At 46.1% G+C, this 26,299-nt stretch overlaps 2 protein-coding genes and 2 pseudogenes across 4 annotated transcripts in view; 1 reads left to right on the forward strand and 3 right to left on the reverse strand.

Moving 5' to 3' along the window:
- Positions 1 to 11,073, reverse strand: part of LOC120363098 (HLA class I histocompatibility antigen, alpha chain G-like) — a 113,675-nt gene extending 102,602 nt beyond the window's left edge. Inside the window, exons 1-5 of one of the 2 annotated variants that reach the window (XM_074398334.1) lie at positions 10,779 to 11,073; positions 10,375 to 10,644; positions 9,857 to 10,132; positions 8,979 to 9,254; positions 8,752 to 8,859 (exon numbers count right to left, since the gene is read on the reverse strand). In XM_074398334.1, the coding sequence (XP_074254435.1) occupies positions 8,752 to 8,859; positions 8,979 to 9,254; positions 9,857 to 10,132; positions 10,375 to 10,644; positions 10,779 to 11,073 (1,225 nt within the window). The remainder of the gene's footprint in view (positions 1 to 8,751; positions 8,860 to 8,978; positions 9,255 to 9,856; positions 10,133 to 10,374; positions 10,645 to 10,778) is intronic. The other variant, XM_074398335.1, reaches the window with a different exon arrangement.
- LOC101050220 (saoe class I histocompatibility antigen, A alpha chain-like) overlaps positions 1 to 26,299 on the reverse strand; it is a 48,135-nt gene that overhangs the window by 11,056 nt on the left and 10,780 nt on the right. The gene's annotated exons all lie outside the window — the stretch shown is intronic.
- Positions 7,862 to 26,299, reverse strand: part of LOC141584371 (saoe class I histocompatibility antigen, A alpha chain-like) — a 173,653-nt pseudogene continuing 155,215 nt past the window's right edge.
- On the forward strand, positions 15,205 to 21,295 carry LOC141584108 (SH3 domain-containing kinase-binding protein 1-like; annotated as a pseudogene).

A 26,299-nucleotide genomic window follows, 5' to 3' on the forward strand; every position in this document is an offset into this window, starting at 1 on the left:
GAAAGTGCTTGCCTCTGGAAGGAACAACTGGCAGGACTGTTGTTTTCATGAGAAGACTTTTGGTGCCATTTGACTTTACTTAACCATTTTCACATATTTCTTTAATAAAAACAGTTCTATCTTAATAAAAAGTTACACTTGTTCATTAAAAAAAAAAAAGGTAGCTACAGAAGAAACACGGATCATCTAAGAAGCAACTGGGTTAAGATGTGACTGATTTTTCCCTTTCAGCCACAGCAGCCAGGAGAGACATACTCATCAAAGAGCTGAGAGCAAACATGTCACACTAGAGATCTGTGGCTGACAAATCCATCTTTCATGAATAAGACTAAAACAAAACATCATTGTATAAATAAAACTGTTGAACTATCCAAAATGTCCACTCTAAAAATAATTACAAAGGCAGAGGAATATATAAGAAAGAAATGAGAAGGAAAGCAGATTTTTTAATTTGTAATTACTGGTACATGTAAGTCGGTACAGTCATTATTTCCTTACTCATCTTCCAACCTCCTACCTTTGCCATCTGTGAGGTCCAGTGTAGTTTGATTTTTTTTCTGAGATCAACTCCATAGAGTATAGCACCAAGAATAAGTTACTTGATGAATTTTTGCCATGCGAATAATTTTCCTGAAAGTACTTGGCAGATCAGGAATTATGAGGCATAAACACAATTCAAAAGTGGCTGAGAAGTGACACCAAAGGACATGGTGACATAGGAACTCCAAGGAACCCCTCCGCAACAACAATGTGCTTGTTGAAACACCAATATAAAAAATTCTCAATGACAGTTGGGATTGGATTTAGTGTTGATATATATTTTTTAATTGTGGTAAAACATACATACCACGTAATTTACCTTCTCACTATTTTTTCAGTGTACAATTTCATGTCATTAAGCACATTTACAGTGATGTGTAACCACCACCAATCATTTCTGGAACATTTTCATCATCACAAACAGAAACTGTACCCATTGAATCATAACTACCCAACCTCCCTACCCCAACCCCTGGTAACCTCTATTCTACTTTCTGTTTTTATGAATTTGTTTACCTGTTTTTATGAATTTTATGAATTTTTTATGAATTTTTTTGTGAACCTGCTTGCCTGTTTTTATGAATTTTAGCTGCTTCATATAAGTAAAATATTATATTTGTTTCTCATTTCTGGCTTACTTCTCTTATAGTGGTTTTAAAGTTCATCCTTAGAATTTTATTCCCTTTTAAGACTGAATAATATTCCATCTGCATGTACATCATTGGTTATTTACCTGGTCATCTGCTGATGGTGCACATGCTGAGGGAACAGTGCTGCTATGGGCTTGAGGGTGCAAATGTCTGTGTGAGTTTCTGCTTTCAGTTCTTTTGGGTACATGCCCACAAGTGGAGTCATTGGTTCATGTAGTAATTCTATTTTGACTTTCCTGAGGAACCACTGTACTGTTTCCATGGTGGCTGCACCACTGTTCACTCTCACCAGCAGTGCACAAGTGTTCCAATTTCTCCACATCTTCACCAACACTTGGCCTAGAGAAGTTTAGCATATGTTCTTATTGGAATTCCTTATTTTTATGCCCTTATTTTATATCTTCTTTGGAGAATTGTCTATTTATGTCTTTTACCCATTTTTGAATGAGATTGTTCTGCTATTGTTGAATTGTGTTTCTTTACCTATTCTGGATATTAATTCTTGATCAGATATGTGATTGGCAAATACTTCCTCCTATTCTGTGCATTTTCTTTTGACTCTGTTAATAGTGTTCTTTGATGCAAAAAAGATTTTAAATTTTGATGTAGTTTAATTTGTCATTTGTCTTATACTACTTGTGCTTTTAGTCACCCACCAAGAAACCACTATCAATTCTAATGTCCATAAGATTTGCCTCAGTATTTTCTTACAGTTTGTTTGTTTGTTTTTGTTTTCTTACAGAGTCTCACTCTTGTCACCCAGGCTGGCATAATCTTGGCTCACTGTAATCTCCACCTCCCAGATTCTATCACTTCTCCTGCCCCAGCCTTCTCAGTAGCTGGGATTATAGGTGCCTGGCACCATGTTGGGCTATTTTTTTTGTCTTTTTAGTAGAGGCAAGGTTTTACCATGTTGGCCAGGATGGTATCAAACTCCTGACCTCTGGTGATCAGCCCACCCCAGCCCCACAAATTGCTGGGATTACAGGCATGAGCCACTGAGCCCAGCCTTTCTTAAGGAGTTTACGGGTTCAACTCTTAAGGTTAGTTCTTTGAGTCATTCTGACTTAATTTTTGAAAAGGGTATAATGGGAGGGTATGAAATTTGTCCAGCATCATTCTTTTGTATGTGGATATCCAGGTCTCCAGCACCATTTGAGATGTGCCATGTGTTGGAGTGGGGCTGACCCATTTGTAAGATGCAGTGAGCCCTAACACATGGGAGCACCATGCATTTATTTACCTGTCTTTACTCAGTTGTTTCAAGAAGGCTTTCACTGACAAACCCAACAGAAATTAATATATGTGACTTCTCATATAATCGAAACCAAGTATAATTATAAATTTCAAAATGTTAAGACTGGGGCAAGACTGGAACAGACAAGCTGAAACACAGGCTGAAATGGAGGGTTTATGTTTACCTTGCTACAAATTCTGTTGGCCCACAATCTCTTATGCTTATTGCATAAGAAGCCACAGAGTGGGGTGAGAGCTCACATAATCAGTCCCTGGTTTTCTGCTTCAGAAACAATTTCAGATTATCTGCTTAGATTAAGAAAATTAACTTAAAGATGTCGAATATGAAGTTGGCATCTATGTCAAAGAGTGAGTAGTGTAAACATCAGGAATCCAAGAAAATTCTATCTTTTTACACAGAAATGGGCTTACTATGCACTGCAGAAGGGAGCAGGTCCCTTCAGGGGAACTTCGTGATAGAGAAAAACTCTATATGATATAAGTATTTTCTGCTGCAGCCCCAAATTGAATTGTCTTTCTAACTACAGGTCTCACAAAGTTTTATAGCTTCAATGATTTCAATGAGGCCAAGATTTTGGTTTTTTGATGTTGTTTGTTTTGAGCTGCTGCCTAAGACTTAGAAAAATGACTTGGATATTTTGCCAAAATGATATTTTTTATGGAATTTGAAATCCATGAGCACTCTGCTTTCCTGCTGTATCCCAGAGCAGGCTGAGTACCTTGCACTTCTTGTCAGAACTTCACTAGAAGTGGTGGAAGATTTGGAGTTAGGGCCGCCCTCAATCTTTACCGTTTCTTTAATTCAGCGGATCACAAGCTGTTGGGGGAGGAGTTGTGTCTTGGGCCCCAACTGACTTGATGAATATTAATAGCCAATATCTTGTAAGGAAGTCACGTGTGCACGTAACACCACTTAACACGCACGTAGGACTGCGTGCAGTGTCATGGGACAGTGGGTTCCTGGGCCCCAGGTTAAGAGCCTAAGCACTACAGGCACAGAGCTAGAGCTCTGGGAGGGGAGGGATGGCTGGGATGGAACCTGGTCTTGTCCTTTAGTCCCGGGGCCTTTTCACTCCTCACACGGTGGGTGGTGGGTGTCTGGCAGGTGACGATGTTGATGGAGTCGAGGGAGGACACTGGTCTGGACTAGGAAAAGCAAGACTGGAGAAATAATTAAGGTGGACATTATTTTTTCTGAGCATAAGTCATGGCTTGAAATCTGAAGAGCCTGAAGGAGTATCCCCCTACCCAAACCTGTTTTTCCCTTTTCCCGCAAGCCTTGTTTAGCCACGGGCCCCGTACCAACACCAGGGGGCGCTCACAATCCATGAAGGCACCGCGGAGCTGGGATTGTTTGTGGTGGGCTCCTGGGTGCCTGACTTAACCAGGGGAGCCAAGACCCTGTAACCAGGTGGCCTGGATTCAAGCTGCAGCTCTGGTCCTACTGACACTTTCCCTCCCGGTGCCTCAGTTTCTTCATCTGTGAAATGGTGAGGACATTACAGCACTTACCTCTGGGACGAATTTCTCAACAGCAGCACTATTAACAGTTCGGGACAGAGAGTGCCTTGTGGAGTGGGCTGTCCTGTGCACTGTGGGAGGTTTGCCAGGAGCACCCCACTCACCCCTCCCAGCAATCCCCATACGACAACCGAAAATGTCCCAGGATTTTGAGGTCTCCTTTTGGTCTGGAAGCTGCACTTAGGCACTTTCCCACCTGACACTTCATCTATGACATGGTCTGTGGGCCTTATGCTTTGGTCCACATAAGGCCACTTTTAAAGAAGGATTCTGTCCATCTTTTAAACAAGTCAATTTTCTTCCTTTATCTCTGCATTCAGTTATTCCTTGCACACCCTTTGTTTATCTTGAAATGTATCAGTTCCAATTCTAGTAGCAATTCAGGCCACCTACTATGACCTCAGTAGAGCTCTGATCCCTTTAGCACAGGGAACGCGTTCTCGATTCTGCTCTGGATGATGTAAATCAGTTTATTTTGGTCTACTTGTTTGAGATGTTGCTCCTCACCTGTCAAATGTAAATGCGGACATGGCTTGAATTACTAAGTGGTTTTATTTCTTCATTCCTCTGATATTTGTTGCATACTTACTCCAAGTCAAATACAAGGCATAATATTGCTTCCTTGATCACACCACATCAGATGAGAAAATCAGACATTATAGCCAGCTGTGGGGGCACACACCTGTAGTCCTAGCTACTCGGAGGGCTGACGCAGGAGAACTGCTTGAGCCCAGGAGTTTGAGGTTACAATGAGGTATGATATCACCAATGCATTTCAGCCTGGGCAACAGACCCCGTCTCTGAAAAAAAAAGTAAAGGCATTGTGAGCTGTCTATATGGACTCTGTGTCTCACAAGATCCATGTCCTGTAATTTTTCTAAATGGCATCTCTGTGTGGTTTCCATGAATGTGTGTCTGGTATTTCTTTTCTATCCTTTTATTTTCAGCTTTTCTGTAACTTCTACTGAAATTATGGCTCTTGGGAAAATCCTACAGTGATTTATGTATTGGCTTCTTTTTCCCCCTCTGCACTATTTGTCTTGTCATTGGAGTGTGTGAGTTCACTATGTTTAATGTCATTGTTGACCTCACTGGGTTTAAGTCTGTACATTGTCATTGCTGTCTTCTAGTATTGTGTCTTTTTAGCTCAACTATTTTTCTTCTGTTGCCTTCCTTAGATGAATAAAAAGTTTTCATTACTGTAGTCTTCTAAGTAAGTGTTCAAGATACAACTTCTCTTATCATTTACTTAATTATCTGAGAAAGCACAATAATCCATGACTTATAACTGACAGCAGACCATAACTTCCCTGACTTCCACCTACCTCTGCAGACAGCCCAGGGGAGAAGCAGTGCTCTGGCTCTGAGACACAGCGGGTGGAAGCAGGAGAGTAATCAGATGGTGAAGCTGTAGCTGCAGAGGCATCCGGGCCCCTCACCTGCACTCCTCGTAGATGTCTCCTCCACTGAACGCCTGCGATGCCCTCTCCTCTGTATGCTCCTGCCAGAGTCTCCCCATCTCCACTGACAGCAGCTCCACACTTCTACTCACTCAGTCCAACACCGTGGGTGTCCTTGATTCTTCTTTCTCACACCACAGATGCAATCCATTAGCAAGTGCTGTGAAGTCCATCTTCATATTCATCCAGAATCTCATCACTTCCCACCATTTCCCCTGCTCACACTCCAGTCAAGGTAACCAGTGTCTCCATCCTGGAATACTGCACTCCTTCCCCACCGATTCCCTACTGCCTCACTTGTCCCCACCTCCCAATTCTGTTCTCAGAACAGCAGCCAGAGAGAAGCTTTCAAAGTGTAAGTCCCACCATGTCCCACTTTTCAAAACTGTCCTCTAACTCTCCATGTTATTCATAGCAAAGGTCAAAACCCTTCCCACACCCTCCAGGCCTCCCTGCTCTGGCCACACCTCTGACCTCATTTCAATTTCTCTCTGTCCAGCCCTTCTGGCCTCTTCCTCCTTCCAGGAACACAGACACTTCCCGGCCCTAGTGCATCTGCACTGAAGCTTCCTGCCTAAAAAGAGCTTTCCCAGTCATCCTTGTGGACAGCTCCTCACATCCCTCAAGTCTTCACTCAAAGGTCACATGTGCAACAAGGCCCTTGGTGACCACCCAGCACAGCAGCCACCCCCGTCCCCACAGTCCACACTCTGATCACTTGCCCACAGCACTTGCCACCTCACTCAAGCATTTTCTGTTCTTACTGTGCTTATACTGTATCTATCATCTGCCTACAGAGGTGTCCAATCTTTTGGCTTCCCTGGACCACATGGGAAGAAGAATTGTCTTGAATCACACATAAAATACACTAATGACAGCTGATGAGTAGAAAAAAAATAGCAAAAAAGAGGAGAAAAGTATGTGCGTAATTTTCATGACATCTACCACCACAGATAAGCAAAAACGTCCTTACATTCGAAGCTATCCTGAGCCACATGCAGCCTGTGAGCCGCGGGTTAGACCAGCTTGCATCTAGAACATATGTACCACAAGGCCAGAAATTTTCCTGTTTTTACTTTAATGTTTTCTAAATGCGAAAACAGTCATATACCTAGCAGACAACAAATTTCAGTTGAATGAGTGATCACTGAAGGGCACCTCCCTATTCTAAAGGCAATATCTTTATCACTGCAGCCTCAGGCCAAATGCTGTTTGTGACAGCTACAGAACAACATCATCTCACACTGACATCAGTGCTGCCAGAGCTTTTCTCACCAGGGCTGCGTGTGTGCCCTCCCTCCCTCCCTCCCTCCTCCCACACCAACCCTCCTGCACGCTGCAGCACACAACCATATTTTACTCTTCAGGAAAGATAACCCTAGGCTTATGGCTCTGATTTTCAAACCACATAGGAAACTAAATTAGAGTGTGCTTTATAAATCCATGAGTTTGTATTGGAGCCAGTACTAGGAGTATTACAACTCAGGGCAGCAAGAAGAGTAGGAGAGAGAGCAGAAGGAGTTCCAACAGAAAGTTACCAATATGAGAAACTACGGGAGCCCTCCTCTCTGCAAGTTTCTGAATCTGCTTTAAGAAGGCTGGGGAAAGGATGGAAAATGCAATTCAGGAAAGAGAACCTGGAAGGAGGGCGAGAGGAACTCGGGTCTGAAAATTTGTCTCCTGATATCACAAGGACCTCTATGTGTAGAGATACATAGAAGGATGTAACTCTACATATGTATGTATATATCTCTACATACGTATGTATGCACATAGAAGTATGTATCTCACATACTTAGGTGACATTCAAGCCTCTGTGATCACAGGTCATGATGGGACAATGTTCTACTGAAGGGCCAAGGACAACAGACAGCAAAGATGACTCAGCTGAGCAGTGACCACATAAAGCCCACAGTGGCGTGCGCACCCACTGGGCACAGCCCCATCTACTGTTCGCCCCCGCAACAAATCAGCACAAGAAATACATGGACTATGGGAGGATCTCAGGTCTTCCATTTATTTGGTTGCTCACATTTCAGGAATCTTCTCCTTTAATTAACCCATCAATCTCTCATGGAAATACTTTGAAGAAGTAAATTATATTCAGATTTTAATTTTAATAGGAAAGTAAGAAGTTACAGCTCAGTGCACCGTAAAGTAGAGACACAAATGGAGACGTACCAGCCCCACATCTCTGGAACAGGAAAGGTGATGGAGAAAGAATGCAGGTCAGCGTGGGGAAGGGGTCATGGTGGACACGGGGCTGGTCTGTTCTCCTCACCTTCTCACATTATCCCTATAAGGACACAGACAAATTCAGATGCCTTTGCAGTAAGAGAAGTCAGGGTTCCTGAAGTTACACATTGAAGGTGTGAATAAATCTTGACTCTCAGTCCCACTCAAGGCAGCTGTCTCACACTAAAAAAAAAATTGATTAACAAATTTATATCAGTCACACTTTAAACAACCCATCACCAGCTCAATACATCCTAGTCAAAGAAACCCCATAACACAGCTGTGCCCACTGTTCCCCCCCCAACAACCTACACACATCATCCTCCCGCCCCAGGGTCTTATTTTTACAAGCCGTGAGAGACACATCAGAGCGCTGGGCACTGTCACTGCCTGGGGTACAACAAAAACAGGACCTTGTCAGAGCCCATAAGAGATGTCCTAGAGGAGGAATTGTGGGCTGGGTGAGCTCCCCCATGGGCTCCCGACCACAATATCCCAACAATCTCAGGGTTCAGCCTCCTTCACACTTACCTGCAGCCTGAGAGTAGCTCCCTCTTCTACTGTCCGTGGGAAGAAAATGTCCTGTGCGATCTCAGGGATCAGCTTCCTTCACTCTTGCAGCTGGATGGTAGCTCCTGCCTTTGCTATCTGTGGTAATAAAATGTCCTGTGAGAGGCCAGAAAGAAGGCAGGGCCATGAGGTCCTAGAGGAATCTCCTACTCTTAGAAAGTAGAGAAGTTTCCAGAAATGCGACTAGAGACCCAGGGCAGGATAAAGAAACATGAAGAAAGCAGATGTGGGTCCCAGACCTATTGCCCTCCTGAGGTCTGTCCTCAGAAGGGACCTTCCTCTGTGTCCTGTGACTGCTGAGGTTAGGTCTCCATCAGGACAGTCATCAAGGTGATGCATTTGTCCTTCATTGTCACAGGTGTTTTACATAAGTAAGTGCTGGCACATGGCCCAGGCTGGGTCAGCTCATGAGTGTGGATGATGCTTCTCAATAACCAGGCAGGACACACTTCTACCTGGGGCTTGGAACCCTCAGTGGGACAAGAAATCTCAGACCCCACTCCTCACCCCTTCCTCACCTGAGCTCTTCTTCCACCACATCAAAGCAGCTCCAGTGACTACAGCTCCAAGGACAGCCAGGCCAACAATGATGCCCACAATGGGGATGGTGGGCTGGGAAGACAGCTCTGGGAAAGGAGGGGAAGGTGAGGGGCCCTGACCCCAGGCCGCAGCTCCAACCCTGTTGAAAGGTTGCAGAGGGGCTCCTGCTTTCCCTAAGAGACATGACACCCCATCCCCTCCTTACCCCATCTCAGGGTGAGGGTCTCGGGCAGCCCCTCGTGCTGCACATGGCATGTGTATCTCTGCTCCTCTCCAGAAGGCACCACCACAGCTGCCCACTTCTGGAAGTTTCCATCCCCTGAGGGCCTGGTCTCCACAAGCTCCATGTCTTGGGTCTGGTCCTCCCCATCCCGCTGCCAGGTCAGTGTGATCTCCGCAGGGTAGAAGCCCAGGGCCCAGCACCTCAGGGCGGCCTCATGGTCAGAGACGGGGTGGTGGGTCACGTGCGTCTTGGGGGGCTCTGAAGCGAAGATTCAGAAACTTCAGGTACTTTGAATCTCTCATGGGACACCCCAGCAGCACCCATGTGACCATCCTGAGAATGGACAGGACACCTGGGGTGGGGAAGGGAGCACAAAACTCAGACACCAGCCTGGACACAGGCACCTGGGATAATCTCCTATTCCTTAGAAAGCTCTAGTCTCTGGTGGGGGAACCGGGACTTCTGGCCCCGATCTGAGTGGAGGCCAAGGGACTCAGAGGAGCTGGAGTCAGACCCCTGCACACGTTGAACGTGAGGCAGAGGACAAGGCAGGAAAGGAAAAATCCTGGTGCCAATGCTGCTGTGGGGTCACAGGGAACCCCTATCAGTATTCCAGGGATTGACTCCCCTCCTTTCCCTCAGAGACTGCAAGCCTTAATTGTATCAGAGAACAGGGCAGGCCCTCAGAGTCACTGTCTGGTACAGGATCTGGAAACCCAGGAGGATTCCTCTCCCTCAGGACCGCAGGGAGGGCGATATTCTAGTGTTGGTCCCATTTCCTCCCCTCCGTGTGTAAGGCCAGCCTGGGAGATCTACAGGAGATGAGGGAGGTGCCCCACAGCCCCTGTGGCCCCTGATACCAGCGCGCTGCAGCGTCTCCTTCCCGTTCTCCAGGTGTCTGCGGAGCCACTCCAGGCACTCGCCCTCCAGGTAGGCTCTCATCCTCTCAGCCTCACTGGCCGCCTCCCACTTGCGCTGGGTGATCTGAGCCGCCGTGTCCGCGGCCGTCCAGGAGCGCAGGTCCTCGTTCAGGGCGATGTAGTCCTCGCCGTCGTAGGCGAACTGGTTATACCCGCGGAGGAGGCGCCCGTCCGGCCCCAGGTCGCAGCCGTACATCCTCTGGTAGGTGTGAGACCCTGGCCCCGCCCCCGCGGTCAGCCCCGCCCCCCGAGCCCCGCCCCCCGCCCAACCCGCGGGTATTTTGGCCTAAACTGAAAATGAAACCGGGTAAAGGCGCCTGGGGCTCTCCTGGGTTGGGGGTTTGGGCGGGTCCCGCAGCCTCGGGGTGGATCTTGGACCTGGAGACGCAGGGCAACCTGGGCCCTCCGTCGGGGATGGGGAGGGGTCGTGACCTGCTCACTGGGCCGGGGTCACTCACCTGCCTCGCTCTGGTTGTAGTAGCCGCGCAAGGTTTGCAGGTTCGATCTCTGAGTCTGTGCGGTGGCCTTGGAGATCTGTGTCTGCAAGTCCCAATACTCCGGCCCCTCCTGCTCAACCCATGGCGCCCGGGGCTCCTCTCTCGGACTCGCGGCGTCGCTGTCGAACCGCACGAACTGCGTGTCGTCCACGTAGCCCACGGTGATGAAACGGGGCTCCCCGCGGCCGGGCCGGGACACGGAAGTGTCGAAATATCTCAAGGAGTGGAAGCCTGGGGGCGAGGAGGGGCTGAGACCCGCCCGACCCTCCTCCCGACTCCGCTCCCCGGAGAGTCTGCGCTCTCACCCGGCGAGCGTCCAGCCCCTCTCCTCTCAGAGGCGATTTATTTCTTGACCCCGCACTCACCCGCCCAGGTCTCGGTCAGGACCAGGGCCCCCGAGAGCAGCAGGAGGAGGGTTCGGGGCTCCATGACCGCATCCTCGGCGTCTGGGGAGAATCTGAGTCCGGGTGTGCGACTGAGGACTTTGGAACCCGGACCACAGAGACGCTGATTGGCTTCTCTAGAAACCCGACACCCAGAGGGAGTGGGAACTGGGTCCAAGTCGTGAGTATCCAGGAAGAAGGACCCGACACAGGTTGACAGAGGAAGAGAAACTCTGCGGAGATGGGGAATCCCCAGCGCTGCGTCTCCCCAATCCATACACCGCCTTCGGGGGGAATGGAGGTGTAGAGATAGGGTGTTTTTTTTTTTTTTCTTTAAATATAGAACGATTTTACCTGAGAGCATGAAATAGCACAGAGACCAGTTTATTTTTTGTTTATTAACTACAGTGGGCAGCAGAATCTTGGTAACGCCGAAATGATTAGGAACTTAATCGATTAAAAGTAATATGACTTTGGCCCCTTGATATATAAATGTGTATAAAAGCATTACAACAGGACTCAGAAATCTCCTAAGTTTCACTTTCCCAGACAGTGTATCTGTGATTCCAACTTGTTGTATTTTAAATTTACCTTCATTCCATAGCCCTGAGTTTCTGTGTGAGTCCAGGACATCTCCTCAATACAAAGTAGCACACTGTGTTACGTATGTTGCAAACAGGAGCCAGTACAGACTTCATTCTCCTCACAGTCGCAAGTGTTCAATGCAGTCACAAGACCCCTCACCAGTGCTCATGCACTGCCTGTTTTTAGAAAGTTGCCATATCTAAGTGGTGTGTGCATATTTTATAGGAACACTTAGTATTTATTTAAACCTGATTAACATGAAAATCAGTTTGTTTTCGGGCAGACCTACATAAGATATTAAAGGCCAACTGCAAAGAACACCCTTGCAGTCTCTGTAGATGGATGTATTAAAAATCTGTAAAACAATGTGTTTAAACTAAGAATTCTGTTGCTTTCTATTTCCTTTCCTCTGCTCCTTCTCCTCACCTCCTCTTTCTCCAGCCCTTCCCTCTGTCCCTCTCATCCCTCAGGCCCTCCTCTCCCCTTCGTCCCTACCACCCTGTCACTCCTGAATTGTGGCTCTAGCACTGTCCCATTACCTGCTACATGACTGTTCTCTCCACAGTGGTCCTGCTATTGTGAATCAGAGTATGTCTTTCTCCACCTAAAACACTCCAGTGGCTCCACCTTGGTCTTGTGAAGCTTCCGGAATGTCAGGCATGTGAGCATGTGAGGGCAGACCTGGTTCGCCACAGGCACTAACTTAATTTTATTGACTGAATGAATGAAATATGAGTGTATTAAGTTGTATCACAGAAAATTATAAAATGTAAAACACTGAAAAAGTTAAGAAAGATTTTACGTAACTAGTGTGCATATCAATTCATCAATTCATTCCATAAGTCTGTTGAGCCTGTGTATAAATTTTATTAAGACTGTGTAATTATTGAAAATATTGGCTTTAAATAACACTCATTTATTGTATTCATTCATTTATTTTTAAAGACAGAGTCTCCCTCTGTGATCCAGGGTGAAATGCAGTCACATGATCATGGCTCACGGCAGCCTCAAACTCAAGGGATCCTCCTGCCTCAGTCTTCAGAGTAGCTAGGACTGCAAGTACCGCCATGCTCAACTAACTGGAAAAAATAAAAAATAAAAAACTGTAGAGATAATGGTCTCACTACATTATCCTGGTGGTCTCAAACTCCTGGCTACAAGTGATCCTCCTATGTCAGCTCTTCAAATGTTAGGATTACAGGTGTGTGCTACCATGCCTGGCCTAATAACACCCATTTATCTGTTTATAGTTCCTTAGTCAGAAATCCTAGCATGATGTGGATGGAATCTCTATTCTGTGCTTCCCAAAACTGTGTTTTCATTTTGAATTCTCCTTCAGGCTTATACAGAGGTGGCAGAACGCAGTTTTTGGCAGTTATAAGACTGAGGTTCCTGTTCCTTGCTGGATGTCAAGGTAGAGAACAGGGAGGGATGTGGTCAGTTCCTGGTGCCCACCAGCGTTCTTTCCCACACAGCCCCTTCATTTTCAAAGTCCACAGTGGAGGAAACCCCTCATGCTGAATCCCTCTCACACCATGAATCTCTATGCTCAGGAAGAACCCAGTCTTTCAAGGGCTTAGCTGATTAGGACAGTGCAAGCAGGATAAACCCTACCTAAAGTCAACTAATTGAGACCCTTAATTATATCTGCTGAATCCCTTTACAACAGCACCTACATTAGAGTTGGTTGAATAACTGGGGGAAGGTGAATGACCAGGAAGTGGTTGTTGGGGCCATCACAGAATCAGCCTAGCAAGGGTTGGATCTTCCTTTTGTGTTTAATTGAGACACAGTTGGAATTGAAGTTCAAGTAATGTGATCATTGTGAACGGTAATAAAATACATCCTCTTCAGCCATGGAAATTCTCCTTACCTTTTACAACCAAGTTATATATTTAGTATCTTACAATTAATTTAGGCCAGTTGTGGCGGCTCATGCCTGCAATTTTACCACTGTGGAAGGCAGAGGAATGTGGATCCGTTGATTCCATAAGTTCAAGATCAACCTGGGAAACATGGTCAAACCCCCATCACTGCCAAAAAATTAGAAAATTAGCCAGGCATGGTGGTTTATGCCTGTCATCCCAGCTACTCAGGAGGCTGAGGTCAGAGGACCCCTTGAGCCCAGGAGGTTGACACCACAGGGCATGGTGATCATGCCACTACACTTCAGCCTGGGTGACAGAGATGGACCCTGTCTCAAAAATAACAAGATTGATGATGTCAAATTTAGAGCACAGGCAAATTAACGTGTAATAATCCATCCTCTCTTGTGAAAATCTATTAGTTATTTACAATTGCATAACAAATGATGCAAAACATAGCAGCTCAAAACAACAAATATTTATCATCTTCCACAGTTTCCAATGGTCAGGAATCCAGGAGAGGTTTCCCTGAGTGCTTCTGGCTCAGTTCCTCTCACAAGGCTGTAGTCCAGTTGTCAGCCGAGGGCTGCATCATCTGAGTGTTTCCCTGGGGCTGAGGATTCACATGAAACATGGCTCAGTCACATGGCTGTTGGAAAAGGCCTAGTTTCTTGTTGTCTGGTTCCAGAAGTCCTCAGTTCTTAGCCACATGGAACTTTCTGCAGGGCAGCTAATGGTACAGCACCTGACCTCTCCCAGAGCTCATGATCCCAGAGACAGAGAGAGAGAAAGTAAAAGCCACAGTGACTTTTATCTTCTACACCCAGAGTCACAAACTGTTATGTCATCATTACTCTTTCAGTTAGAAGTTGCATTAGCTCATGCTCACACTTCTATAAAGAAATACCTGAGACTGGGTAATTTCTAAAAAAAAGTTTAATTGACTCACAGTTCTACATGGCTGAGGATGCTGCCCCAGGACACTTACAATCATGGCAGAAGTAGAAGCAAACACGTCCTTTTTCACATGGTGGCAAGAGAGAGAAATGCAGAGCGAAGCAGGGAAAAGCTCCTTGTAAAACCATGAGATCTCATGAGAATTCACTCACTATCATTAGAACAGCATAGGGGAACCATCCTCATGATCCAATCACCTTCGATGCGGTCCCTCCCCCAATATGTCAGATTACAATTCGTAAGACAATTCAAGATGAGATTCAGGTGGGAACACAGAGCCAGACCATATAGGAAGTGCATCATTAAATCCGAGCCACACTCAAGAGAGGGAATTAAGCTGCACCTCTGGAAGGGAGCAGTATTAAAGGATTTGAATATATGTTAAAAGCAAAATTAAAATTATTGTTTCAAGATTTTGTAACTCAAAGGCTTTTTTAAATCTAATTGTTTTTCATTAATACTTTAAGCTCGTCTTTTAATTTAATTAATTTTAAGTTCCAGGGTACAGGTGCTGGATGTGCAGGTTTGTTACATAAGTAAACGTGTGCCATGGTGGTTTGCTGCACCTATCAACCCATCACCTAGGTATTAACCCCGGCATGTGTTAACTATTTTTCCTAATGCTCCTGCCACCACTGCCCACCCTCAACAGGCCCCAGCGTGTATTGTTCCTTTTCTCTTGTCCAAGTGTTCTCATTGCTCAGCTCCCAATTATATGTAAGAACATATGGTGTTTGGTTTTCTGTCCTGTGTTAATTTGCTGAGGATAATGACTTTCAGCTTCATCCATATCTTTTTATGCAACCATAAAAAGAAATAAAATCAAGCATAGGACTTGATTTCATTTATTTTTATGGCTGCATAATATTCTATGGTGTATATGTACCATCTTTTCTTTACCCAGTTCATCACTGATGATGGGCATTTGGGTTGATTCTATGTCTTTGCTATTGTGAATAGTGCTGTAATGAACATACGCGTGCATGTATCTTTATAATAGAATGATTTATATTCCATTGGGTATGTACCCCATAATAGAATGGCTGGGTCAAATGGTATTTCTGGTTCTAAAATTTGAGGAATCGTCACACTGTCTTCCACAATCGTGGAACAAATTTATGGTTCCACGAAGAACATAAAAGCATTTCTATTTTTCTGCAACCTTGTTCGGACTCCCGTGTTCTCAACGGGAAGACTGGAATGTTTCCTTCTAACTTCATCAAGGAGTTTTCAGGGTAGTCAGATAAGCTTGGCCTTTCCCAGGATGAGCATCTGTCCAAGTCAGGTTTAAGGGAAACCACAGGCTCTGAAAGTGATGGGGGTGACTCAAGCAGCACCGAGTCTGAAGGTGCCAACAGGACAGTGGCGACGGAAACAATCCAGCCCAAAAAAGTTAAAGGAGTGGGCTCTGGAGACATTTTCAAAGACAAGCCAATCAAACTAAGACCAAGATCAATTGAAGTAGAAAATGACTTTCTGCCGATGGAAAAGATTATTGGGAAGAAGTTAACTACAATTCTGGCAACTCCAGCCTCCTGGAAAACAGAAATGGACAGCAGGACAAAGAGCGAGGATGACTGCAGAGTAATATTTCCATATGAGGCACAGAATAGTGATGAAATGACAATCAAAGAAGGAGATACGGTCACTCTCATCAGTAAGGACTGCACTGAGGTAGGCTGGTGGGAAGGAGAGCTGAACAGCAGACGAGGCGTGTTCCCTGATAACTTCGTGAAGTTACTTCCACTGGACTTTGGGAAGGAAGGGAATAGACCCAAGAAACCATCACCTCCGTCCACTCCTGTCATCAAACAAGGGACAGGTACCACTGAAAGAAAACATGAACTTAAAAAGATACCTCCTGAAAGACCAGAAATGCTTCCCAACAGAACAGAAGAAAAAGAAAGACCAGAGGCAGAGCCAAAACTAGATTACAGAGCCCTCTGTTCCTGCCATACTGCCAAAAATGCCTCTGCCACGTAAAACCAATCCTCTCAGCAGACCTGGCACACTGCCCCCAAGAAGGCCAGAGCTACCAGTGGGTCTGCTGACACACACCAGGGGTGATGGTCTGAAGATTGACTTAGCGGGCAGTTCAATTTTTGGCATCCTGGACAAAGATCTCTTGGACCGCAGCAATGATATTGACCTAGAAGGTTTTGACTCTGTGGTGTCATACTGAGAAAGTCAGTGATCTGACCACAAGCAGACCAAAAGCTACTTGAAGATGGCCTTCATCCCAGTCCCTCACATCTTCATCGCTTTCAAGCCCTGATGTCTTCAACTCCCCAAGTCCCAAAGAGGATAAAGATGAACACATTCCACTTGCTCACAGAGGAGTGGATGTGCTAAAGAAAACTTCCAAGACTGTTACCATATCCCAAGTGTCAGAAAACAAAGCATCCCTGCTGCTCAAGCTGGGGACCATGGCAGCAGCTGGTGGTGGGCCAGTCCCTCTGTCCTTGGCAGCGTCATCCTGTTTGGGAACAGCTGGACACAGAGCCAACTCCCTGTCTCTGTTCGGCATGGAAGGAAAACCAAAGATGGAACCTGCGGCCAGCAGCCAGGCAGCGATGGAGGAGCTAAGGACACAGGTCCGCGAGGGGAAGAGCATCATCGAGAACATGAAGGACCAGCAGAAACGAGAAATTAAACAGTTATTGTATGAGTTGAATGCCCATGTAGTTCGATGGGTTGTCTCTTGTCTCCTTTTAAGGGTACTTTGGAAACCAGGACCTCCTCCCTGCACAGCCCAGTGTTGGGAGATAAAACATGCAAAATACCCCAGTGGGGGAATCTAAGAGATTGGACATGGAGCCATACCTACTTCCACCTTTTGGTTTCTGGACCTACATGTTCTTTCTTTTGAGAACACAGCACTGTAGAGACGTCTTTGTTGCCTGTCCAGCATTCCTTCAGGCTGGCAGCCCCTGGGTGGTGCAGATGGTGATAGCATTAGTGGAACCCACAGCCATAGAAATACTGAAACATGCTCTGACAAGTGGGTCCTTCAGGCAAATGCCTAGGAGCAATGCCTAGCCTGCAGATCAGGAATGTAACAGCACCCGGAGAGTGGTGCTGGGTGAGTGTCTGAGAGCAGGACAGGAAAACCTCCCCATGGAATAGGTGCCTAACCCTGTGAAGATGAACCTGTGGCCCTTCCAGGATGGAAGTGTCTAAATGTAGCCACCTTGTTACTTAACAGGTAGTAAGTCATCTAAAGAAATAGTTCCCCACTAGAGCACATCATGGGCCTCAAATGCTGATGAGTTGGACATTCAGAGATGGCAGCAGCTGGGTCTGCCTTGGTAGGGGGAAGTCGGTGCTTCTGGTCCCATATGTAGCCCCATGCCTGCCACTGTGCTTGCTCCATTCATAAGTCCATCCTACCAGGCCTAGGCTGACCCACGGTGAGGGCCGGCTAACTCCCATTGTCTGTTTGGTTGTTCAGTGCCGCTTCAGACTTGGATGTTTTCTGAAGGTGTCAACATGGGATTCAACTCAACCCAGGTGGACCATTTTCACCTCATGATGGATGCTGTTGGGCCTGTGCAATCTGTGATTTTGTGGGTCACACGGGCACTTGGAACCACATAGTTGCCTGGTGTCCTGTGGTCAAGCAGTCTATCGAATCAGGACCAGTAATATTAAAAGTTGCTTCTAACAGGGGGCTATGTCTCTGCTGTGAATAGTATGATCTTACTCTAGAATTCAGGCCATCCATTGTGATTCTCCCACTGGTGCTTGTTTCAGCTCCATCCTGCCTCTTTCCCCACCACTGGCACCACCAGCACCAGGGTGTCTGAGGGATGGTGGCTGCTTGCACCATAGCCTGGATCTGTTGCAGGGTCCTTTCCTGTGTAGGTCCCACTTGAAGCTGGCCTCCCCTTTTGTCACCTAGAGTGTGGGCCAAGGCAACATACCTAGATGTGGAAGGTGTCAGAACTCAAAGAGGCTCTTCAGGTAGTGTGCTTCCTTCCTTCTGGTGAGGATGCAAGATAAGACAATTTGTATTTTCCCTTGGAGGAGACACACCTGAATTTCCCTCAGCACTTCGCACTTGTTCACCCATAAAATGTCACTTCAGTGGCCACTCCTGAAGCTCTGTAAGGTTTCTCTTCACTTGCATGTTTTCCAGTGAAGTCCTTGCAGTGAACAAGGACTCCAGTGCACTTTCTAACTGCTGCTCATCTACCCCAATCTACATGAAGTTGTCAATGAAATGAGCTGATTTTATATCCTATAGGATACCCAGTATGGCTAATATAGTCTTAAGACTATATTATAGAGGGCAGGGGAGTTATACTAGCAGTGAGGGAAACTATAAATGCATGTGTTGTGGATCCCACATGAATGTGAATCACTCCATATCCACTTTCTAATTGGAGAGGAAAGAATGCACTCACCACATCCACAGCTGCACGCTGTGTGCCCAAGTCTTTATTAGTCCACTCTACCAGTGATATCAGACAACATAAAAGCTGCAATTATAACTCCTGCTTGGCCAGACCTGGAGTAATATAAGTCATTCTGTAGGCCTCATCCGGCTTTCTCAGGGACAGTTTGCTGGATTACATAGAGACAATAGAAAGCTCTAACACCACCCCGCATCCTTCAGCCCTTCAGCTCTCTAATGATGGTGTGACCCTCACAATACTTTTAGTATCTTTCACAAGACCCACCCTGGGACACACTATAATTTTTTATTTGCCCAGGAAGGGGGTAGTGTCAAAGGTTTCCCTTTGTCTTTCAGCAAAATGAGAGCCCTTATGCCACAGACTAGGGACCCAGTGTGGGGGTGACTCCACTTAGCAGGGCATCAGTGTCAATTATGCACTCAGGGAATTAGGAGATAACCAGGTTTGGGTCTATGGGTCCAGTAGTTCCATTGTGGGAACCACTGAGGTCTAGGCATTGAGGATGGGATCATGACTTTGTATTGGGTCAAACACCTTCACCCACGTGCTCTTCAGTTCTTGCTTTCTTATCATAGATATCAAGCAGTGCCCTTGTTGGTTGCCTTTCCTAATTCGGGGACACCACCCTCTATTAACCTTTTCCATGCTACCTGTAGCTAGAGTCCTCCTAGCTGCTCCTCTGAGGTTGCCATAGTAACTGTGCCCTCTGGCTTTTGCAGGTCACTGACACTACTTGGTCTTTGTCTCATCAGGGCCACCTCATCCCAAGAGAAATTAATAAATGCAACTCTGGGACCATCTTTACTACCATCACCCCCAGCCTGCAGAGGACAACACCCGACACTTGTTAGTGATGCAGGTCCCTCTCACCAGCACGTTCCTGAGGCTCTGGTGGAAGGTGTGCCCTCTGGGTCCTCCTGTGGAGCATGGTCCTGGTGGGCCTTAACCACGCCCACTCCCCTCAGCCTGGTTATTCCATCCTCTACATGTTCCACAAACTAAGCCAAAGGATTTTTATTTATCCAGACAGAAATTCTGGTTCCTTGATCAAGTGACCTCAAATTCCAGTCCCTGAAGTGCTCCTCGGGCTCCTATGTGGTGGTGCCGGCTAGTTCCTGCAAAGCTCCTGAGTGGGATTCCCGCTGCATCCTAAGTGTGAGGCTTCTGCAGCATCTTCCAGCATAGGAAGTGGGAACCATTACTAGAGAAGGGTGGGCTTCCTCTGCATACCCAGAGGGTCCTGGAGGACACCCATTGGATAACCCTGTTCCAGTTTGCAGAATCTCAGGTTTCTCCACCAGGGCCCTGACTTTCCTGTAACAGGCCTGCCTTGGCTGAGTGTCAAACATCTCTGGAGCACTGTGGCCCTCGTAATGATGTTTCCAACTACAATTTCACACTATCTTTCTCTACAGGAGATAAAAAGCCTCTGCATGAGACACTGCAGAGGTTGTCACATGTAGCCAGTCATGGCTGTTAACAATCCCGGGGTTCTCATGATCCTTTTATAGGGCATCAGCACAGCCGAGCAGTAACCAGCCAACTCCACTGACTTTGCAGGTTTCCTCCCAACCCCATCATTACTGTGCAGGGCATTCTATCACCACACCTGCCATGGCTTTCCCAAACCAGGGCATCTTCTCAGCTCAGCACTGGGGAGACCCACAGCAGCTCAGCTGCACCTCGTGCAGTGGACTTTCTGTGTCCCCCACCAACCCATGTGGCATCCTCTTTGCCTGCCAGACAAATTCTGGGGAGTCAGACCCTGGGATCTCAGAGAAGGGGTCACTGAGGCCTTAGGTCCAGGAAAGGGTTAAACAGTGAGGCTCCTGGGGAAGTGAAGACAGCGGGGGAAGAGGGACATAAGGTGGGTAGAGGGCACCAGGAGAGGAGAAGAAGGAGCCAAGGAGAAGGGTGGCAGGGGAAGGGTTGGCCTAGGGCCTTCCTGGAGGGTTGTGTTTGGAGAGTATTTTCCAGGTCCTGGACGATAGAGATGGAAGGGCAGGTGTCTGTGCCACACCTGTAGGGACCAAGCCTGCTCCAACATTTTCAGAGTTTCTGGGGTCCCACTCCCTGCCCTAGGATCTAATGATCATATGTGAGCTTAGCACTGATCAATAAACTGTCATAGACTTCAGCTGTCCCTTCCTTCCCTATGATAATAGGAGCTTTTGTGCCAGGCTGAGGAGCCCTGGGTAACTGTACACTGAATATGCAGGGGGGCCAGGTGCCATCATGGGATACAAGGACCTCATGGCAGGACACAGACAGCCAACTACCCATTTCCCAGGTTTCCAGGGGCAGCCCCTGCCCACTTTGCAACTCAGTGTCCACAGACCCTGGGATGCTGTCTGTGTCTTCTTTGGTGACCCAAGCACCTATAACCTCAGTCCAGACCCCTCAGGCCCTGTTTCTGCTACTCCCAACCCTGGAACTCAGGAAATCTGCAGCCTCAATCCAAAATTTCATTCCTACCCTGATGACTCATCTGGGCATTGGGGATCCAGAGACCTGGGGAGAGTTCCCCAGAGTCCCCCACACAGCAGCTGATCCACAGCTGCCATCTGGACAGCAGCTGCCCATGACCCTACAACCTAGATGCCCTCTATCTGGGCCCAAGAGACATCGGAGGCAAGTGGTCATCAGGGGCTGTGGGGCTGCGGTGCTGGTGTGACTAGACCATGAATGAGCCTGGGGCAGTGCTGAGCATCATGCCTTCGAGGAACTCAGGAAACTGAGACCGATTTATTGGTGCCTGACACACATACACCTTATGGAAGACCCCTGTTATGCACTGAATTGTGTCCCCAAAATTCATATGCTGGAGCCCTATCCCCCAATTTGATTGCCTTTAAGGCAATGTAAAACCCTTAAGGGAATAATTTCGGTTAACCGAAGTCATAAATGTGAGGCCAAAATCCAATAGCACTCATGTTTATAAGAAGAGGAAGAAACACCAGAGTCTCCTCTCTCTCTCACTCTCTCTCTCTCTCTCTCTCTCTCTCTCTCTCTCTCTCCTCTCTCTCACCACAAGGCCTTGAAGAAAGGCTATGTGAGGATATAGTGAGAAGGCAGCCGTCTGAAGCCAGAAAGGAGGCCCTCACCGGAAACTGAATTTCCTGGCACCTTAATTTTAGACTTTCAGCCTCCAGAATTCTAACAAACAAATTTCTGTAGTTTAAACCACCTCTCTGTGGTATTTTGTTATGGGAGTGCGAGCTGACTAAACACACATGAAAACCAAAACCCAGTAACACCCACTTCCAGTCTCAGACCCAGCATTAAAGAATCATGATCATAGATTTTATTCATCTATTTAACAAATGTTTAGTGAGTGCCTCTGTGTAAGACATGGTTCTAAGCCTGGTGATTAATCAAAAGAGAAAAACACTTGTTCCTTGATGCCTCCAACCTGACAGGAAAGAAGATAATGAATAAAAACATGATAGTAGTTAGTTTTATAGTGTGTGCTCCTATTATCTCTTATTAGGTAACAAAACATGCGCAAAATAAAATATCAAGCTTGCTATGATTTCACTTTCTATGGGCTCAACTGGGCAGCTCATCTGCTCCGTGTGACATGGACTGGGGCTGTCTTCATTTGGAGCCTGCCCTGTTCAGAGCATTCAGGAGGCTCCTGCACAGGGCTACACTCAGTGCTTGCGGGCTGTCAGCTGGGAGCTCAATGGGGCTATGACCCAGTGCGTGACTTCACATCCACCTGCTGCTTCAGGTGCCCTGGCTGCTCCCAGCACTGTACCTGGGACTGAGGAGGCAGTGGTTGAATTGGCCAAGTCACAACCACAAGGCATCCTGTGTCAGAGGCTCAGAAGTCAGGCAGTGTCACCTGCCCCATGTCTAGTCACCAAAGCTAGTCCCAGATCCAAGGGGAGGAAGATTCGGCTCAGATCTTGATAGGGGATCGCAAGGTTGCATTGGGAAAGAGCAGAATGGGAGATATTAGTGAGGACATCTTTGGACAAAGAAATCGTCGCAGTATGTTAGAGAGTCACAGAAGATATATATATGCAAAGTCAACAATCTGGCAAAATAAAAACAAGGTGACACTTCTAACAGAGTGATCAAGTCAGGCCTCACAAAGGTGCCATTTGCGCAGACTTGACAAGGAAATAAACAGCCCGGCAGGTATGTGTGAAGAAAGAACCTTCCAGGATCACCCTCTGCACATACCCAGCGCTCTGTGCTGCCACAGGCCCTAAAGCTGCAGTGAGAATAAAGGTGGGCACGCTTATGAAAGACATCTGGCAGGGAGTGGTGGGGACCCAGGTTTCCCCTTCCTGCTGGGGCTTTTAGATGTCCCAGGGTTGGGGAGGGGAAGACAATGGCATATGCAGAAAGACTAGGAGACAAGAGGGACCTGAGCGGCGTCCCAGCCTCATTCCACCTCTCTGTCCTGCATCCAGTTCCCCACCCAGGTTTGGGTTATTGCTATGCAGGACTCAGAGGACATCACACCTTGCCATGCAGAGCACCTGGCTTCTCACTTGCTAACCTCACTCAGACATAGCTGTAGGAAGGGAAGGAGCTGACCCTGGACTCGAGGCTCACTGGGACTAGACCTGGGGCAGTGTGGGGGGAATGACACATGCCAGGGCTAGGCAGTTTGGGGGTCCTCCCTAGAAAGAAGCTGAGGCACACCTGCTTGAAGAGGCCCCTGGGCTTGTCTGGGCTCCTCAGTGTAACTGGGTAGGTGTTGTCAGAAAACCAGGGGTATGGATAGGACCGTCTCATCTGGACTCTACCCCCTTCTCTTTTCCTGCACCCAAGTCCCTTTCCTCCCTCCTAAATGGAGATGCTGAGGATGTCCTTAGCTGCCCAAGGAGCTCCCACACATCACCCCTCACTTGGAAGTCCTTCTCATTCTAACATCCTTCATTCCTACTAAAACTTCTGCCCCAGCCCCAGGATCTGGCCTCTCTCTCCTCTTCTACCGTCAGCAGGTAATGACTGACTTCCCACTGAAGAGCCAGCTCTAGGTGAGAGTCCGGGCTCTCCGTGAGGCTGCGAGAAGGAAAAGGCTCAAAAACTATAAAACACTGATGAAAGAAATTGAAGAGGGCACTACATAATGGTAAAATACTCCATGTTCATTGGCTGGAAGAATAAATATTGTTAAAATGTCCGTACTACCCAAAGCAATCTGCAGATTCAATGCAATCCCTATCAAAATACCAGTGGTATTCTTCACAGAAATAGGAAAAATTTCCTAAAATTTATATGGAACCACAAAAGACCCAGAATATCCACATCTTTTTGCTTGTCCTAAGCAAAAAGAACTAAACTGGAGGAATCCAATAACCTGACTTCAAATTATATTAGAGCTATTGTCACCAAAACAACATGGCACTGACATAAAAACAGACACATAGGCCAATGCAATGGAATAGAGGGCCCAGAAACAGGTCCACACACCTACAATGAACTCATTTTTGACAAAGGTATCGAGAACATACACTGAAGAAAAGTCACTTCAATAAACAGTGCTGGGAAAACTGAATATCCACATACAGAAGAATGAAGCTAGACCCCTATCTTTTGCCATATATGAAAATAAAATCAAAATTGATTAAAGACTTAAAGGCCTTAAACTATGAAACTACTATAAGAAAACATTGGGAAACTCTCCAGAACATTTGTCTGGGAAAGAATTTCTTGAGCAATACACCACAAGCAAGGCAACCAAAGCACAGATGGACAAATGGAATCACATCAAGTTCAAAAGCTTCTGCACAGCAAAGGAAACAATCAACAAAGTGGAGAGACAACCCCCAGAATAGGAGATTTAAAAACTACTAAACTGACAAGGGATTAATAACCAGGATGCATAAGGAGCTCAAACAACTCCATAGGGAAAAATGTAATAATCCAATCAAAAATGGGCAAAATATATGCGTAGACACTTCTGAAAAGAAGACATGCAAATAGTAGGCAGGTGTATGAAAAGGTACTCAGCATCATGAAACTACAGAGAAATTCAAATCAAAGCAGTGAATTATCTCATCCCAGGTAAAATGGCTTCTATTCAAAAGACAGGCAATAACAAATGCTGGTGAGAAAAGGGAACCTTTGTACACTGTTGGTGGGAATGTAAATTAGTACAGCCACTGTGAAGAACAGTTTGGAGATTCCTCAAAAAACTAAGGTATAGCCATCAGACGATCCAGCAATCCTACTGCTGGTTATATACCCAAAAGGCAGGAAATTAATATATTAAAGATATAGCTACCCTCCCGTGTTTGCTGCAGCACTGTTCACACTAAGATTTGGAAGCCATAAAAGTGTCCATCGACAAATTAATGGATAAAGAAAATATGGTATATAGACACAATGGAGTACTATTCAGCCGTTAAAAGAATGAGATTCTGTCATTTGCAACAACACGGATGAAACTGAAAATCATTATGTTAAGTGAAATAAGCAGAGCACAAAAAGACAAGCATTGCATATTCTTACTTATTTGTGGAATGTAAAAATCAAAACAATGAAACTCAGTGGGCATAGAAAGTGGGATGATGGTTACTACAGGCTGGGAAGGGTGGTGGAAGGGAGGTGGAAATGGTCAATGGCTGCAAAAATATAGAAGAAATGAATATGACTATTTGATCATACAATGGGGTGACTATAGTCAACAAAACTTCACTGTACATTTCAAAGTAACTAAAATTGTGCCATTGAATTGTTTGTAGCACAAAGGATAAATGCCTGATAGGATGAATACCCCATTCACCATGATGTGATTATTGTATATTGCATGTCTGTATTAAAACATCTCATGTACTCCATGAAGAAATACATCTACTATGTACTCACAAAAACTGAAAAGAAAAAGAACTGTGGACATTAAAATAATAATAGGGTCAGGCTGCTTCTGGAGTGAAGAGTGTGCTCGGGAGATGTGGACTAAATTGAGGAAGAATAAATGAACTGGGAATCCGGATGAGTAAAGCAATCCAGATTCCCAGTTCAAGCAATCCAATCTCCTCCTATCAGTTCAGACTGACTGGAAAAGAGAAGTGGGGAGGTGAGACAGTTTCCCACCCTGTTGCTCTGGGTCCTTCTAAGAGTATCAGTGAGGTGGTGGGGGCTGTCAAAACAGACGCAAGGCAGGGATGAGAGCCCTCTGTGCAGTAGGACTGGATGCAGGACCTGCCTGGAAGCAGAAGGATGAGAGACCTTAGGTCCTGATACCCGCTGCCTCAGTTCACAGGGCAACCAATAAAGGAGAAGGGGTAGAGAATTCATTTGTGGGCTATTTATCCAGAGATGCGTTTATTGACATATTCTTCCGTGTTTTTATTCAGGGTTGATGTTACATACACATTTAGGCTTGACTGTGTTATGTTAAAGTATTTTTATATTTTAGTAAGATTATTGTTATATTGAGTTATAACTAAATATAACTATATTAATTATATTTAGTTATCCCTATAGTTATAACTATATTATATTTAATTATATCATTGTTGAATACAGTTGTCGTTAGGCATAAACTTGCAGATTCGCTATGGTTTTTTCTTTTACTTTAAGTAAATTTACAATTGTCCATAATTGAAAGAGTCAAATATTTGCACAGGATTGCTTGAGAAAAATGAGAGCCTTCTCCGTTTCTTATCAGTTTCTGCTTTTCTAGGGAGCAACCACTTTCGACATTCTTAGC

Source organism: Saimiri boliviensis, chromosome 4 (assembly GCF_048565385.1).
Source record: "Saimiri boliviensis isolate mSaiBol1 chromosome 4, mSaiBol1.pri, whole genome shotgun sequence".
Lineage (NCBI taxonomy): Eukaryota > Metazoa > Chordata > Mammalia > Primates > Cebidae > Saimiri > Saimiri boliviensis.